The sequence below is a fragment of the Priapulus caudatus genome, unplaced genomic scaffold (genome assembly GCF_000485595.1).
Source record: "Priapulus caudatus unplaced genomic scaffold, Priapulus_caudatus-5.0.1 Scaffold183, whole genome shotgun sequence".
In the NCBI taxonomy this organism is placed as follows: Eukaryota; Metazoa; Priapulida; class Priapulimorpha; order Priapulimorphida; family Priapulidae; genus Priapulus; species Priapulus caudatus.
Genome location: NW_014577244.1, coordinates 217,610 through 236,035, shown reverse-complemented (window position 1 = coordinate 236,035; position 18,426 = coordinate 217,610). Strand labels below are relative to the sequence as shown.

Sequence of the window (18,426 nt, the reverse complement as noted above, 5' to 3'; positions counted from 1 at the left end):
TAAATAAATACAAAATCTATTTACTATTTACTACGAAAGTCACCGCGGCGCAAAAACTCCCCGAGCCAGGTTTGTTGGATATAGCATTTCGACCGTGCCCGGCCGCCACGTGAGCGCGGGGGAGGAGGGAGGCTGGAATGTCGCGCTCCGCCGTCTTCGTAAAAACATGTGCATATATATATTTGTGTGTCAGTGTGGCGGCGTAGTGTAGGATTAGCTACGTGTAAAAACTCCCACGGCCACGCCAGCACGTGCTCGCACGACGTGCCGTCGCCACGGCCAGCGGGGTCAAGAGGTTGATAAAAACCTCGCACGTACGGAGCCAGGCGCTTTTGGAGATAGATAGCATCTAGACCGTGCCAGCCCACGTGGAGCGCCGTACACGTCTTCGTTAAAACCTCTGTGATAGACGTAACGCTATACTCGGCAGAAGCGCACGTCATCGCGTAGCGGCCAATGAGCGAGCGCGTCATTGCTGATTGACAGCATTTGTTGGAGTTTCTTGTAGGAGCCACTACGTCTTAGCCATGAGGCGCGCCACCCCAAAAAAAGTTTAGGGGCCGTTTGGAGATGGCCTCAAGCCGTCCATCCCGAAATGTCGGTTGGATTGCGCCCAGTTTTCGTGGAGTGCGTTTTCAGACCCCTGTCTCAGATATCTGTCTAAGGGGACAAAAAGGGGGCGGCGTATTCGCGTTGGGGCGCGGCTGTGCGCTGCGCGCAAAAACCGGGGCCGCAAGTCCGTCAAGGTGACAAGTTTATAATTTTTTCATATGCATACTCGTGTGTGCGTGCGTGCGTGCGTGCGTGCGTGCGTGCGTGCGTGCGTGCGTGCTTGCATGCGTGCATGAGTGCACATGTATATGTCTTTTGCAGGTAGAGGAAAATGAATGGGTGATTGATTATGCGCTAAAGAAACGAAATGTGAAACTGGTACCAACTGGTCTAGACTTTGGGCAGACAGGGTTTGCAAGGTAAGAAGCATTTATGGCATCAGTTTCATAGTCCTCTGTTCTAACAGACAATAACTGTGGTAGTAGTCATTGAAATTATTAGATTTCAAGGTGAATGCACAATCTTATGCCTTTCTCTACATAATAAGAACCAGGTCTTGCCACAATTGTGCAACAAGTCAAAAATCAATCGTGCATAACCCCAGTACTGATTTACCATATTTTATTAGCAGTCCTGACTGTGTGCGTGTCACAGTTTGGCAATGATGACATTAACTCAGGCAAACATCTTTCCAGGTACCGTGAACATCGTTTCCATCCGAGCCTGAAGCTGACACGACGATTCTACCCACACACACATAACCTTGATGGCTTCTATGTGGCCAAGTTTAAGAAGATCACCAATACCAACCCTAAACCTAAAGGTTCGTCACGTTCCATAACCGTAAATTAGTTATCTAAAAATGGCAATAATAATACAATGACTTAAAAAGGCAGGGCTATCCCCAGAAATCCATTGTGTCTAATAAAAGTAGTGTTCTACGTTCTACAACATCTATGCAAGTATTTTGCACATAAACATATTTTGATCAGATAGACTCGACACAAAATCTGCCTTGTTCAATTTTTGTGTTCCGATGTTTACATGGACAAAAGCGTACCACGCTTTTGTGCGATGTAATATTAATACAGCGGTTCTGTGTGTCGTTAAGACATGCAATATAGTACGTAAATACGCCAAAATTCTTATAATTATACTATCGATTAATCATAGAAAGTTACTAAGAAGTTATTATTATCTTAATGCTAGGTTGTGACTTGTGAGGTTTTTAAAAATGGTTTATTTCGTTTTTGTACAAAACTACTATACCGTATACTAGACTAGACTAGGTGCTGTTGCTGTGCCGCCTGCACTCACTCAAGTAATTTATGAACAAACGTTCAGGGTGGCTTGTTTAAAATTTGCAAACTATATTCATCAATTTACAAAGCTTGTTTATGGTGTTTTGGGGACATTTATATGAGGTAATCAAGGAATGGTAGTGTGTATACAAACGTTTTTGACAGCTTTTCACTGGGGTCCAGCAGTTTTGATGTATGTATCCAATATATGTGGTATAGACAGATAGAGATATAGCCGGAGGCATGAAATATCTACAATGCTGCATAAAATGTAAATGCTCGCCCTTTCATGGAGGCAATAAACTTGACCACGAGCTCTTATTCATTCTTGAGACCGACTAGAGACTTGTGTACTGTGTATTGTGTGGGAATTTGGGTGTGGCATTACCAAGCCAAAGAGATGTTTTTCAGAAGTGCCGTTTGCTAGTGATTGTTGTCTACGTTTTAGCCAATGATGAGGATGAGCAAGAGGATGCCACGGAGGTGATCGCTGAGGAAGTAGAGAGCAGCAGTGGAGACGACGCAGAGTCAACGCCAGCAGGAGGGCAGAGTACAGTAAAAAGTAAACTGAAAACAGGGGAGAAGAAAACGAAAGAGAAGAAAAGATTGGCTACTGCTCAGACTGGAGCCAAAACGAAAGGCAAAAAGAAAGTAACTACTGCACAGGCTGGAGCAACGAGACCTGGCTCTGTACAGGACAGCCGGAAAGCTAAAGTGTTTAAGAAAGGAGGGCGGTTTAAAGGAAAAGCAGGTGCAAAGCCAAAGAAGTTTGGCACCAAAAAGTGAGCAGAAATGTTCTGGAACCTTCTTCAACGTATTTACAATCGTGAGAAATAAAGGTGCACAGTGTACAGGAAAGAGGAATGTTTTAAATTTTCTTAATAAGCATTGGCCTGTTACGTATGGTTCTCGGAAGGGTTGGCAGACTTATTGTAATAGCTGAAGTTTAAAAGGATAAGTTTTAAAAGTTTAAAGCTTAATAAATCCTTTTAAAAGTTTAAAAGGATGTCATACATGTCCTATCATCTCACACTTACAGTCAGTAAGGCATTATACTGATTCAGTTACAAAACTGTAACAAAACATGTATTTTCATTTATTGTTCACTATATCGGTAAATTAATTTACTTAATTTGTTGGCAAGATAGTCATGATAGTTTTAACCAGTAATACAATTTATCACCCAATATGCAAATATGTTGGCATTTTTGTAAATGGTACTCAGATGTATGTAATATTTTAATATAATATTATCTGTCAGCCCTGACGAGTTGCTTATTATACTTGTGTATAAAACAAAATAAAATTAGAGTAACTGAAACTTTGAAGTTTATTTCCTCATGATTGTTTCGTAATAATCAAGTTTAATGCCACATAACAGTACATTTTAAAGTACTAAGTACTACTTTTAAGTATCTAAAAGTACTATCATTTACATTCTTGTTTTCAAATTTATAAAGTAGTCATGGCAACGTATTTATTGCCATGTTTTCACGCATGATATTATTATATTAAGTAGTACATTTATGAGTAGACAGTACATATTTATATCACAGTACACATTATAAGCTGTTCCAACTACTAGCATGATTCATATCTTGGAAACTTGTAGCTCACCAGGAGTTGCCTGCCTGAGGGTTATCAAATGTGTGAGCCCCACCCTTACACACACGTTATGTTCTTTCCTTGTGTGAGCCCCACCCTTACACACACGTTATGTTCTTTCCTTGTGTGAACCCCACCCTACACACACGTTCTTTCCTTGTGTGAACCCCACACTTACACACACGTTATGTTCTTTCCTTGTGTAAGCCCCACCCTTACACACATAGCTCTTTCCTTGTGTGAACCCCACCTTACACACACGTTTGTTCTTTCCTTGTGTAAGCCCCACCCTTACACACATGTTATGTTCTTTCCTTGTGTGAACCCCACCCTTACACACACGTTATGTTCTTTCCTTGTGTGAGCCCCACCCTTACACACACGTTATGTTCTTTCCTTGTGTGAGCCCCACCCTTACACACACGTTATGTTCTTTCCTTGTGTGAGCCCCACCCCAACACCCATCCCACATACTTCTTGTGTGTGAGCCCCACTATCCCAACCAGGCCAGGTTCCTTGCCTTAAATGAGCCCCACCCTGACACCCATGCTACGTTCTACACAAGGCCCACCCATGCCACGTTCTGTACAAGGCCCACCCATGCTACGTTCTGTACAAGGCCCACCCAAGCCACGTTCTGTATTAGGCCCACCCATGCTACACTTTGTACAAAGCCCACCACCCATGCCACATTCTGTACAAGGCCCACCCATGCTACGTTCTGTACAAGGCACAAGGCCCACCCAAGCCACGTTCTGTATTAGGCCCACCCATGCTATACTTTGTACAAAGCCCACCCATGCCATGTTCTGTCCAAGGCCCACCCAAGCCAGGTTCAGTATTAGGCCCACCCACGCCACCAAGCCACGTTCTGTATTAGGCCCACACATGCCACATTCTGTATTAGGGCCACCCATGCCACATTCTGTATGAGGCCCACCCACGCTACATTCTGTACATACCACGTTCTGTACAATGCCCACCCACGCCACGTTCTGTATGAGTGCCACCCACGCCACATTCTGTATGAGTGCACCCATGCCACATTCTGTATGAGTGCCACACTCAATGTGAACCCCAGCCTAACACTCCTTCCATGTTCTACCCATGTAAGCCCCACCACCACCCCCAGGTCATCTCGTACCCGTCTGTGCAAGGCCACGCTGCTGCACTGCACATGGGCGGGGTGGGTGTGTGGGGTGCATCACACGTAGGCGACAGTGGTGTGCTTGGCGACACCCTTGAGCCGGCTCATCTCGCGGTGCATGTGTGCTAGCTTGTCGCAGGGATGGCCGACACTCTGCTCGAACCTGCGCTCGGCCAGCGTCAGCACTGTCTCCAGCAGGAAGTGAGCGTTCTTCAGAATGAACTTGTGCTGCAAGCAAGATGAACAGATACATTCAGACTACGTGGTCCCCGCTGACTGGCAATAGCAGCAAATATCAATTATGAAACGGATTGGAAAGAAAACCTTTTTATTTTTCGCCCAGATAACATTTGCAAAGTTATCGAAACGTCAAACCTCCACCGTCAGTCTAATTGCATAACGTGTCATTTCTTCGCAATCATACCGTCAAAATAGAGAGTCACCTATGACTATACTTGAGGCGTGCCCCTGTCGTCAGAAACACTCGAGTACACCTCACCTCCTTTGCGTATTTCTCGGACTTGAGCGAGGCTTCTATGTAGAGCAGCTGGGCCTTGAGCAGGTCAGTGAGACAGCGCACAACGGCGGCGTGGTTCATGCGCTGGTACATCTTCAGTACGTCGTCCATGTAGACGAGGTAGCTCTTACTGAACTGCACCGTGTTCTTCGTCAGCGAAATACACACGTCGTCTGCAACACGCAGCATTCAAAATTTTATGATGTGCAGGGGGAGAGAGATATAAGATTCGACCTGAGCGAGACTGTTATTAGGCTTGCTCATACTGTTTGATGCAAGCCACAGATACACTAGCATAGTGGCATCAGGGAGACATTCCAAAATTTTCACAAATTTGGTGATATTTTGAGTAAAAGGAGGCATCTGTGCCTGAAGTACCCCACTTAAAATAAGATCTGCCATTGGTGTGATATTTTTATTTTATATTTTCAAATATTAGTCACCTCGAATATTTAATCAACCCCGTAAAACAGTCGTCACCTGCAACACTGACTATGTCTGCTTACCATAAACGAATGCGTGTATGCTTGCAACACCAATGTTGCTCATTTCAGTTAGAAACTTGTCGAGACTAGGTTTGTCTTGAAGGTCCATCGGTTTCCATGTGTCCTCCTGAGGTAGATATATATACCAGGTATATGTATATGTATAATGTATATATATAATATATATATATATGCATATATATATATGTATGCATGTGTATATGTAGGTGTATATTCCAGGTAGTATGTCTGTGCATGCGTGGTGCATTCCTGCATGTGCATACGTGCACTTGTTGCCAGTGTGTGCATGCGTAAGGGAATGTGTCTGTGTGTGTCCATGTGCGTATGTGTGCATTAATAATGTATCATAAATAAAATTAAACTCTGATAAAGGTTGTTCAAGCTCAGACACGTGAAAGAAATTATAACTATAAAATATCAAGCCTGCATGGAGCCCATTAGAACATGCAGGCTGTGCGCTGACCAATGCACAATCTACAATGACAGAGATCCGTTCTTACCACGGCACTGCGTTTGTTAGCCTCCATCAGCTTCTCCTTGCTCCGCAGCAGAACGCCATTCTCATGATCCGTGATGAGTGAGTAGAAACCATACGTGAGGTCCACCCCTTGATCCTGCAGCTGAAATGTTCAGTCACACACATTCGGTGCAAGGTTAAAAGTGTAAAAAAACAACCAAGTTCTAGTTTTCCTCTACCAAGTATGGCTAGTAAAGAGGGTGGGGACAACTACACAACTCTAGTCCTTCTGCGCCTCATATCCTCTTCCTCCCTTTAGGAGGGAGAGAAAAGCACCTGCCACAAGTGCAAATTAAAACATGCTCATCTAGCATTTCTCCCCTTCTGCTCTAATTTTGTTGTTACTGGTCTGCAGTAAATATTTCAACTAGAAACGAGCAGTTGTCGCCAACTACATGTATCCCCCGTGATCTAGTATGAATGGAATATCTCTGTAAGGACGTAGAAGGGAGGTAAAGTTAAATAAGTCACAAAGACAAAGGCTTGTTAGACAACTGGTGTGCCTCAGATGTGCAAGTATATGGAATCTGGTTACCCTAGGAGGCCGAAGAGGAAATGTAAGTCGACGGTGAAGGTCAAACTAAGGTCAAGGGCAGTGGTGGTTTTGGTAAGCGACAGACCTTCTCCCCAAGATGTGTAAGCATACCAAGTTTGGTCGTGCTAGGTCAATTAGGGGCTGAGTTAGAGAGCGGAAGGGAAATATGATCAAGGTCAAGGTAAAGGTGAAATAAAGGTCGCAGTGACCTGGTGGGCAGTTTTTACCCGATCTCAGATGATCTTCAAATTTGGCATGAAGGTGCGTTATGGTAAAGCGAAGACGCCAATCGTTTTTGGTGTGGGAGGAGTCATCGTTGCCATGGTAACAACATTTTTGTGGAAATATTGTAGAACCTGTAACTTGTGCTGTTTTTACCCGATTGTCATGGAATTTGGCACACAGGGCCGATATAACATGTCCTATATATATATATGTATATATATATATATTTGATGACAATCATAAATTTAAATATAAATTTAAATACAAATTTTAATACAAATATTAAATTTATATTTTTATTTTTAAATTTAAATTTTATTTTTAAATTTTTAAATTTAAATTTTAATATAAATTTAAATATAAATTTTAATACAAATATAAATTTCATGAAAATCGGGTAAAAAGTGCAGAAGTTACAGGTTCTAGAATATTTCGACAAAAAATGTTGTTACCATGGCAACGATGACTCCGCCCACACCAAAAACGATTGGCGTCTTCGCTTTGAAGATGAAGATGATTCGAGAAGAACTGCAGCCGGTAGAGCGTTCACAAGGAAATCTCTGCGGCAGCGGCGGCGCGACGATGCCAAACCCATAGTATCCCCACGAACTTCGTTCGGGGGATACAATAATTACCTATATAGTAATTCCCTCCATCAGGCTATGCAATTTAGCTGGTATGCCAGCATATATTTTGAACTTCTATGAGTTGGTACCATCTACCATCTATATGTGAAGGAAGGCATTTTACAATAGACCTCCAATTAACATACAGAGACATGTAAAAAATATATAAATTATATATACTAGCTTTATAACAATAAAATGCTGCAGTCTCATGTTACGCCAGGAATATTATTGCTATAATTCATGCATGTAACGGTACTAAACAATATGTAACTAGTACCTCTACACAATGCTTGTGTGTAACATCGATGCATTCAGCCATGGCAGACATTGTGTTCTCCCCCGTGAAAGTTTCCTTGTTAAACGTCACCATAAAGTAGTCAAACTCGGAGATGCACCACACCGTAAGGGCTGGAAGATAACAGCAAATACTGGGAAGTGAGGATAAACTCACCACCTGTCGTGCCTTGCTCAAAATAGAAACCATAGCAATCAATAAAGTTATAATAACAAAGAAATTTATAAAACCTCAACTAAAATCCACAATAACATAGTGACTGTTACCGGCATCAAAGAACTGTTTATCTTTATGACATGCGCATTGCCAATACTACTCCGTAAACTTTAAATGCTTATTTCATGAACAAACTGTTTCGTGAGACATGACATTTTGACATGAAGTATAAATATAAGCACCTACATTTAGATTTGAAGCTTCGTCTAGAAGTTTAGTGCACCTACGTTAGCCCAGTACCTGAATAGCACCCAGTAGATCTAGCAAATGCCTTCGTGAAATCGGTAATGGTGGACTGGACATTGTTGAAGAATATGTTGCACAATCTCTTGATAAAAGCCACGGCTGCACCCTGGTCAAACTTCATCCCTTGCATGCTGTGTCTTAGGATGCTACTTCTCTGCTTCAGAAAAAGGTTGGATGCCTGCCACAAAAAACCTGGTCTTAACAAAGAGGTCATTCCTGAAGACATCAGGCAAATAACGTATATACTTGTATGAAAATCTAACACTTAGATGATGACTCCAAATATCTAAAAGGTTCTTGATTGCTAGGAAGATGCTGAACTTCATTTAAAGAGCTAGCGCCATGTGTACAAACAGCAAGTAGAAAGCAATTAATTGTTGTGATGTTCTAAACAATCCCAAACATGAATAGATCATCGTTCTACTTCCGGAATAGGATTGGTTATTATCTATGTTGGTGTACTAGTTAGTTTAACACTGTCAAGATTAATTAAAAAGAATTTTGTGAGCCTATGATGCCTCACTAGATCTGCACTGAGAGTGACACTACTGCCAAATATGATCACAAGGTGGCAGCACCAGCTAGAGCACCACATGCATTATTACACAAGAAGATTGTTACCCTCTGCCAAACCTGCTTATAGACTAAGCAATATCACTACACAGAAACACAACTGGTCTGACAAACTCCACGACAGATGGCGCTCTCGCTCATTGGCTCAATCTACCACTGCCACAAGTAGATTTTCGGTTACAATTTGTAATGCTTTTTCACCACAAGTTTTACAGCGGCTAGGTTACTCGTATCCTATGTAATAAGATTTGTACTAATAAAAGTTGCAAAGATATTAAAAATCCGACCATTATTTCATGAGAAATTGGATAAAATAGTGATACGAAATAGTGCGCCCATTTACTACTTTCAAATCATTACGCTGTTTACTAAACTAAGTTCACGTGTTTATTTAATATTTATCATGAATTTTTCGGATGCTTGCCAATATACCTAATTCTCGAACATTGTCTTCGATGTATTTTTGCGTATTCAGCTTAAAACATTTATCCACCACCAAACATGCATATCATAGAAATTTCTAATCTTTTGTTCGGCGGCGACTTCGCGGCCGTTGGATTGCCATTTGCTGGATTTCCCCGGAGCTCCGCCCATTTGAAAAATAGTGCTAGCATTGTGGCAGTGGTATCCTGAGTGTGCGAAGGGGGGCGCTGCATGCAGTTTGCTGGTCTGAGTGCCTGCCCGTATAGACTAAAGAATATCACTAAATGGCCACAGCACAGGTTTGAGTACGTGCTCCTATTGACTAAATGATATCCCTGCATGGTCACAGTGATGTACGAGTACCTGTGCAGACTTGCCGAGCCTGATAAGATGGCGGACAGCGCGCCTCGCCGCTCGCGGGCCTCCCTGCAGCTTGGTGCCCGCTGACACACGCAGCTCCTGTATGAGAACCTCTCCGAGCTGCTTCAGCCGGACGTCCAACTTCAACCTGCAACGTAATGCAGTCACAATGGCACGCAGATGCTACGAGGGGGGGCTCTGTTAAAATGTCGCCTGGCAGGAGCATGATTGCGGTGCAATCTATTGATACAGATAACAGATCACCATTTGGTTCCAGGGTTACTTTGTACTACAAACAAGATACTGGTGCAGATTGGTTGCTGATAGTGACCACAGGAATCCCATTGAGCAATATCAACAACAATACCATCCACTGTAATCTCGCTATCGCCATTAGAATGCTGCATGTGGATCAGTGAACTATGTCAGTTGGAAATCATGCTTGGGTCATATTGACTAGAATGCCATTTCAACCAGCTAGCCATGTTCTATGAAAGAATAACCACACCATTGAATTATCACATACAGATATAAATATATATATTACATATTGTTTATCATTTCTTACACAAACCTGTATTCTTTTAGTGCTGGAGTTCTAGGACACTTCTCTAGGTGTTCATTAGCTGAAAACAATCAAATAAAACTTTATTTTACAATTCATGATTATCCTACTTATTTAAGATCTAAGTAAATTGAAACTAGTGTACTAAAACTTATTTAACATCACTGCACTGAATGCATGATAACACCAGGTAAGTTATAAAAAGATAAAAGCCCACAATTGCAATATGATCATTTGAACCCAAAATTGTGTATTTGGTTTGTAAAAAATTACAATTTCAATCATGATAAACTAAGAAGATACGTACTTTTGTCAATGAGATCAACAGCACCATCAAAGTCTCTCTGGGCAATACACACATCCAAGTCATCAGGAACCTCCTTCAGCCAATCACTTTCAAGCAGGTCAGGTGCTTCATCTACTGGCTGTGATATTTCGTCTTCTTCATCCCCAAAAGCTGATAATAAAAGTTACCAATAATGATAACACCTGCTATGAACCATACACCATTCTTATTTACACAACTCCGACACATTCTTCAAAAATAATCAGAAACAATTCATTGTGGTGCACGCATTACAAAGACAAAGACGAGTAAGATACTGCACATAGCAATTTAATATAGCAATATTTGTCTATTGTGACTTTATCATGTTTTGTAGTTGGCAAGAAACTTCTGCTGGCTGGCTAAACTTCTGCTGGCTGGCTAAACTTCTGCTGGCTGGCTAAACTTCTGCTGGCTGGCTAAACTTCTGGTTTCAGAATAAATCTGCTTGTCAAAGCACAAAACTTATTACTACCAGATTAAATTGCTTCTAACCACTCACGATTGATGGGAGGCTTCTCCATAAATGGACTAGCAGCTTCAGGTGTCAATTCCTTCTTCTGTGCAGTTGCCTTGTGCAACTTGGCTTTCTTTGTCTCCTCCAGTTTATCATACCAGGTTTTCTGCATGAGAAATGCATGTTAAAGCATTGTAATGGAAAAAATACCAACATTTTTTCTTCCTTTTATTATTATTTTTGCTACTGTTGTTGTTTATAAAACAACACTGTGGCAATGATCAAAAGTTTATGTTTAGGTCTTTTGTGACTATCTATTGGAAATTTTGGTTTTATTTGAAAACAATACAACAACACTAATTGCTCAACTAGACATTGAAGATTTGCTATCTACCTTTGCCTTTGGTGAGTCACACTGATACAAATGTGCATTTGGAAACTTTAGAATCTTAAATGCATTCTTTGCAGCTAAAATAAAACAAAATTTTAGGATAAAAGTGAGGTATGAGAAAGTGTATTAAATCAAATCTCTAATATAAATTCATTCATGACATGACATCATTTGGCATTATGCAACATCTTTCACACCCACGACTGCATAAATCTAAACAGCAGTGATGGTTGATGTAGACAGAGTAAGTAAACTTACACCCGACATCTCTGACATTGACAACAGCTAAACTCTCATCCAGAACATACAGAGACTGGAATTTGTATCTTAGCGGGCCACGTCTGTGAAAAGAAAATGTATGTATTACATGGAGACAGATTGCTTTACAGATTCTCAGTCTTAGAGTAAATGCAAAGTAGACAGCGTAAATTATGAGGACACTGGTTAGAGGTTTTGACAGATGGCATTCATCACTAACAAATTACTCGCTTTCATACTAAGCAATATATATAGCATGGACAGATTAAGAATTTTTTAGAATTAACTGTGCCTATCCACTTATATATCTGCTCTGGTTATGCCAGCAATTATGCACACTGCGTGCGTGTGTCTATATGTATATATATATATGTATATTCGTATAATAATTATATATATATATATATATATATATATATATATATATATATATATATATATATATATATATGTATATATATATATATATATATTTATATAAAATATATATATATATATATATATATATATATATATATATATATAAATTAAAAGTAAAAACACACAAACACCCATGTAGATATGAAAATAAATGTAGAAAAATAGAATAGGGTGTTAAATTTTAATATATATATATAATGCAGTATATAATGTTATCCCTAGAGAAAAACATGAGTGAAGTGGAAACGTTGAATAAAGTAAGTGCTGAAGGCGCTGACACGAGTGTCTTCATATTAAACGCGTCTAGCAAGCACCTGGCTGGCTTGTGCCTGGTCCCTAGCAAGCATTGTCGCACCTGCAGTGTATGCTTTGATGTTTGGATTCATAGATCAAGGCATGCGGAGCCAGATAAGGGACATAGGAGTAGAACTAGGGACATGGCCAGATGACGATTTGGGAGGTGGAACCGGGAATTAGCAGTGAGCAGGAAATTTCTGAAGATATTAAGTGGGGCAGATGAAAAAATCAGCAAGGAAGCCTGCCTTGCTTATCATATACCAGGGAAAACACTATATATATATATATATATATATACATACATATATATATACAATTACATGTATGTACACGTACATGTACAGGTGCACGTACACGTATACGTCCACGTACATGTACACATCCATGTACACATGCGCCGTACACATAAATATATTACATACATCATCAGCATTTCATGTATGAACTTGACATACCTTGTTGTCATCCAGTTTGCTATCATCAGACAGTCATTGAGCAGAAAAGCGTGTACCCGCTGCAATGGTGCCAACGAGTCTGTGTCCAATTCAACAAGATCCCCTTCATGGACAAGTGTTCTGCCAGGTACCTCTGTTATGCTCTGAAAATATAAAGACTCTTAAACTCTTTACATAAGAGACCCAGCAATTTCATTCAACATATATCTATGTAAGCACAGGAAACGAATCCATAGTCCATACAATCCATCAGAAGTGATTAAAAAACAAATTCTATACATAAATATACATATATAACATATACATATAAAACCATTTATCACATGTTGGTTGAGAACTCTGGTGAAAAGCAAACGAAGTAGCATAGTATAAAAACTACTACACATAAGTTCAATGTTCATCTTTTATCTTGAAATCGAATAACATACAAATGAATCAGGAGTAGATAATAGGGAAGGAGTGTGACTTCAATAAACAGGGAAATTCGTCATTTACTAGCCTTACTAGAATACCTACGATTTACTATGCGTAACTCAAATAACTTGAGCTCAAATCATATACAGTACATTCGCCTAGCATCGTGCGAAATCGTTTCCTTGTATACACCCGCAATCCGGAGATACAGACTAAAACGTACGACAACAGATTGGACATCGACGAAACACTCGGCGAACTAATCTGACCTATTTACAGCTGCTGGTATGCCCCCCACCGCAATCAGCAGCAGCGCTGTGGCTCAGCGGCAGCGTGCCAATCTCCCAGCGAGCCACGTACACCTCCTCGCCAAGAGAGCAAGCTGTGGTTAGTAGCTGCCTCTTGTTTCAAGTTAGGCAGACAATACGTTCGAATTGATGGCCACAGAATGGATAATCGTGTCGTACGTTTTAGTCTGTATCTCCAGATTGCGGGTGTATACGAGGAAACGATTTCGCACGATGCTAGGCGAATGTACTGTGTACTATTTGAGCTCAAGTTATTTGAGTTACGCGTAGTAAATCGTAGGCATTCTAAGGCTAGTAAATGACAAGTTTCCCTTGTTTATTGAAGTCACACTCCTTCCCTATTATCTACTCCTGAAATGCATGCAACTTAAAAGATTATACCACACACTTACAGAACATCCTTCTACCTTCTCCAGAATTCTCATCAGACCATGTTGTGGAGTCTTATGTTCTTGCTCCTCCTTACTCTCCTCTGCTTCGTCTTTCTTTGACTCCACTAGGAAACAAGTACGTAATAAAATCTCGTGAGAGTTCAGCAAATCTTAACTATTTATAAATATATAAAAGTATGAATTATTATGTAACAAATTAAACCTTTATTTGGTAGATATATATGTTATATAATATTTATATTAAACAGTTCAGAATTGTATATTACTTCGCTAGCAGTATAATATCAGGAGTAGATAATAGGGAAGGAGTGTGACATCAATAAACAAGGGAAATTCGTCATTTACTAGCCTTAAAATACCTACGAAATACTTACGAGATACGCGTAACGCAACCAACTTGAGCTCAAATCGTCCACAGTACATCCGCCTAGCATCGTGCGAAATCGTTTCCTCGTATACACCCGCAATCCAGAGATACAGACTAAAACGTACGACACGATTTTCAATTCTGTTGCCAGCAAAATCCATGCGTTGAGAAAGCTATTTGAAACAAAAAGCAGCTACTATCGCGCTATTGCTAACTCGGCGGGCAATGTGGCTTGCTGGGAGATTAGGCATTGACGCAACACTCGACGAGATAACCTTTGACCCGGTACACAACTACATACCGGCATGCCGGCAATACAGCTGGCATGCCCCCATACCACGCACGCATGCCAATCCGCTATCAGCAGCAGATCGGATTCAAATCTCCCAGCGAGCCACATTGCCCGCCGAGTTAGCAATAGCGTGTTAGTAGCTGCCTTTTGTTTCAAATAGCTTTCTCAACGCATGGATTTTGCTGGCAACAGAATTGAAAATCGTGTCGTACGTTTTAGTCTGTATCTCCGGATTGCGGGTGTATACGAGGAAACGATTTCGCACGATTCTAGGCGGATGTACTGTGTACGATTTGAGCTCAAGTTGGTTGCGTTACGCGTAGTAAATCGTAGGTATTTTAAGGCTAGTAAATGACGAATTTTCCTTGTTTATTGATGTCACACTCCTTCTCTATTATCTACTCCTGATAATATGTATATGAAGTACTGTAGTTGTTTACCCTTTTCACTTGTAATAGACATCTCTGATAGTGTAGAGATAAGAGTCTTCTGTTCTGTAAGCTGATGGCTAAGTTGATACATTTCCTGTTCTAGGTCTAGTCAATGGAGTCAAGAGATAAATATAGAAGCTTTCTAGCCCTGTCTGTCGAACAGCAGTTAGAATTTTCACGTGAAAATGTAATTCAAATATGTATGCATAAGAAAAACAGCACGAATACTTTGTACTTGCATTAAATAAGTTGAATATCATACGTTAGGTTATTGATTCCCCAATCAACCAACATTACACACTAATGCTACAAGTTGTTTGACCTTTAAAAAGGAGCAAGATAAGTAGTAGATATTATTAGTAAGAATTTTTTCATAAAAAAAGGTATTAGGTTATTTCTAATACTTTGTTAACATCCAAAACTCATAATCCTGCTGCCGGAGCTTTTCATATTGAATGGATGGGCAACTGAAATTCAAATATTATCCAAATTAAGTTTCCTATATCAGATATACAGCAGAAACTACATAAAGGATACAAGATATCTCTCTTGCTGTGTCAATAAACTGTGTATAGTTTCTGTACACATTATTCTTCAATGATTTCGATGTTTCATCTGCAATGATTTGTACTTGCTTCTTGGCATGAAACAGATCTTCTGCTGTATCACCTCCTTGGGCTATCTCTTTTACATCTAAAAAGACATATGACACGGTTGAGATGTAAGTGTGATGGATTGGATCACCAGTCACCACAGCATAGGCAGCAAAGAGAGTATAGCAATGTAGGACAACATGCTCCCCCAACAATAAAATTAAAATTAAAAGAGCCAGATAAGGGTTACCCGGTTAACCGGTTAGGGGAAGAAAACTGCATCACGTGTAATAGGCAGGAATAAAGCCTTGGGCATTGTAGCAACCTGCCGAAGTACAAGTGTGGCACACCACACACTAGCTCTAGTAGTAGTACTACTATAGACCGCGTACAGTCTAACCACCCACGGCCACGGGACATGGTTTTTCACTTTTTGTACCTACAACAATCAACATTATTGAACATACGAACGCCATGGCACAACTATAAATTGGCGGTTGTAGGCTATCTTCGAACCCTATCTTCTACCTGGTATTTTTAGGTTTCACTGACAAAATCAACCTCATCATAACAATGTACTTACACTTTTCTGGTTGAAAACCAGAACTTGACAAAACTGACTCCAAATTGCCAGCCATGTTTGTATACATTGCCACATTGGTACTCTACTGCCACCTATGAGTAGCTTGTACGTAATGACGAGAGAACGCTATCCAATCAATAAATAGTTACTGATTTCCGTCGAGCTGTTCAGTACGCGTCTGTAATATAAACACGAATTATACATGTTAACATGTATATTATATCAGGAGCGTATAATGACAAACATGAGCGTATTTGTCATTATGCGCTCCTGATTATAGTAAGAGTACATAATAGAGATTACTGATATATATATATATTATGCGCGCGCGCGCGTGTGTGTGTGTGTGTGTGTGCGTGCGTGCGTGCGTGCGTGCGTCGTGCGTGCGTGCAAGATGCGTATACAATCACAATGCGTAGAACGGTGCATTTCCAATTTCATATCATTCGAAAAAATCACGATTTCATTCTCCCGTAAAAATGGTAGCATATGGCATGCAGTACCCAAACAGAAGATGTTCGTGCTGCGTGCATGATCTAAATAGCCTATATGTGGCCTATCACAGATTTCGCATAATATGTGGGATATAGTGCACTGCCACTCTGATATAATTGTTATATTATTATACTGATAAGTTGATAACTATATCTGATATAATTTAATGTTTCTGCATAGTTCACACTGAGATTTTCACCCAAACTGACGATGAATATATATATATATATATATATATATGTATATAGTAACAGTGCCACACGAACACCCGTGTAGATAAAAAGACGATATGTGTGCTAGACTATGTGTGTTTATAATCACCCACCTAGTATATATATATTATATATATATATATACCATATATATATATATATATATATATAACACGCAGTACATAATAGAGAGTACATAGTACATATATATCTTCTCTATTATACCTGTATATATATATATATATATATATATATATTATATATATATATATATAATTATATAAACAACGTCAATTAATAGGTTACATGCAGGTGTTTAAATTTTAATTAACACCCGTAATATAATTAACCTATTCTTTGACTATATTTTTATCTACATATGAGTGTTCGTGTGTGATTTTACTTCTATATAGTTATATATATATAAGAAAAAATTGAATTGTATATGTTACATGTTTATTTCAAAATGTCGTTTTTGTCAAGGAACCTAACAGATTATTCCCAAAGATAAATCAAACCAAAATTGCGGGAGGGTGAATGTCGGGGAGGGCATGAATATCATGGGCGCGTTTGTCTATGGTGGTGATTGGCCGAGTGCAGTCTGGGGTAATGGTACGTACGCGTACGGGTGGTAAATGACATGGGGGCATAGTCTGTCAGGAGGTGGACGAATGTCCGTGGGGGGGGGAGTGATTTACTGAGATGTAATTGACCTACAACTGTGGTGAACAATATATATTTAACTGCACATTTGGCGATATTCTTGGAATTACTCATCAGAAATAGAATAGGATAAGCATGATAGATTCTAGGAATTATTTGGTATAAATTCGACAATGAATCGAATAAAATACATTGCAACAGAGCAAGATATTTGTCAACTGATACTTTTCGAATCCATCCCAACTTGTATTTGTTAGCTCTTCGTACATTTTGCTATTAAAACCCCAACCTAATTACGTCCCAGGACACTTGTCTTCTACAACTTGCCGTACTCTCTTCGCATTATGTTGGCAAATTAGTATAGCGGTACTTTGACGTCATGGAGACCGCTAGGGCGCCTGCGTGCTTCGGGTCTGCAGGACTCAGTTCACGGGCGCCGCACCCTAGCCATCTTGGATTTTGTTGAATACAAGAAATAAATATTGTGGATGTTTTAAACCATAAACAAGCGTTTATGTGCCCCTGACAAAGAGTCAAGACTTTCAAACCGTAGTAAAGTAAGTTTTCTTGTAAACTGCGTGACTTAGTAATTAGAAAAAAATGTACTTGCAGTGTAATAGCAGTGTTCTTCATGGACAGTCGCGTCGCCAAGCAGTGGTGAAGGTTGAAATAGTTGACTTTTTGGTTGAATTAGCTGTGTCCTTTTGGTGTTCAGTTATTATCTCCTGTTGCTAAACGCTGTTCTGATCGTGGAATGGTTCTCGGTAATGGATAGTCGATTTAACAGCAATTTCTAACACAGTAAGTTGCTTTACGTGTGTACGCTGATATTAGTCATATTATGGGCAATGCAATTCTGTC

The 18,426-nt window shown here is 40.0% G+C and overlaps 2 protein-coding genes across 4 annotated transcripts in view; one reads left to right on the top strand and one right to left on the bottom strand.

Moving 5' to 3' along the window:
• The window catches only part of LOC106806876 (probable 28S rRNA (cytosine-C(5))-methyltransferase), a 9,261-nt gene extending 6,087 nt beyond the window's left edge, over positions 1–3,174 (top strand). For 2 of the 3 annotated variants that reach the window (XM_014809015.1, XM_014809014.1), the window contains exons 12-14: positions 874–971; positions 1,248–1,375; positions 2,302–3,174. In XM_014809015.1, coding sequence (XP_014664501.1) covers positions 874–971; positions 1,248–1,375; positions 2,302–2,639 — 564 coding nt within the window. In that variant the 3' untranslated portion in view covers positions 2,640–3,174. The remainder of the gene's footprint in view (positions 1–873; positions 972–1,247; positions 1,376–2,301) is intronic. The other variant, XR_001393591.1, reaches the window with a different exon arrangement.
• Positions 3,175–3,729: 555 nt separating this feature from the next.
• Positions 3,730–16,250, bottom strand: LOC106806865 (exocyst complex component 8-like). The gene is made up of 17 exons (XM_014809000.1): positions 16,196–16,250; positions 15,557–15,712; positions 15,029–15,124; positions 13,930–14,033; positions 12,816–12,958; positions 11,644–11,726; positions 11,389–11,462; positions 11,040–11,160; positions 10,520–10,669; positions 10,222–10,273; positions 9,651–9,795; positions 8,286–8,469; positions 7,812–7,942; positions 6,129–6,248; positions 5,629–5,734; positions 5,105–5,295; positions 3,730–4,833 (listed from the first exon to the last, which is right to left on the bottom strand). The coding sequence occupies exons 1-17, from the start codon at positions 16,248–16,250 to the stop codon at positions 4,663–4,665; spliced, it is 2,082 nt and encodes a 693-aa protein (XP_014664486.1). The 3' UTR covers positions 3,730–4,662.
• Between the last annotated feature and the right edge of the window lie 2,176 nt (positions 16,251–18,426).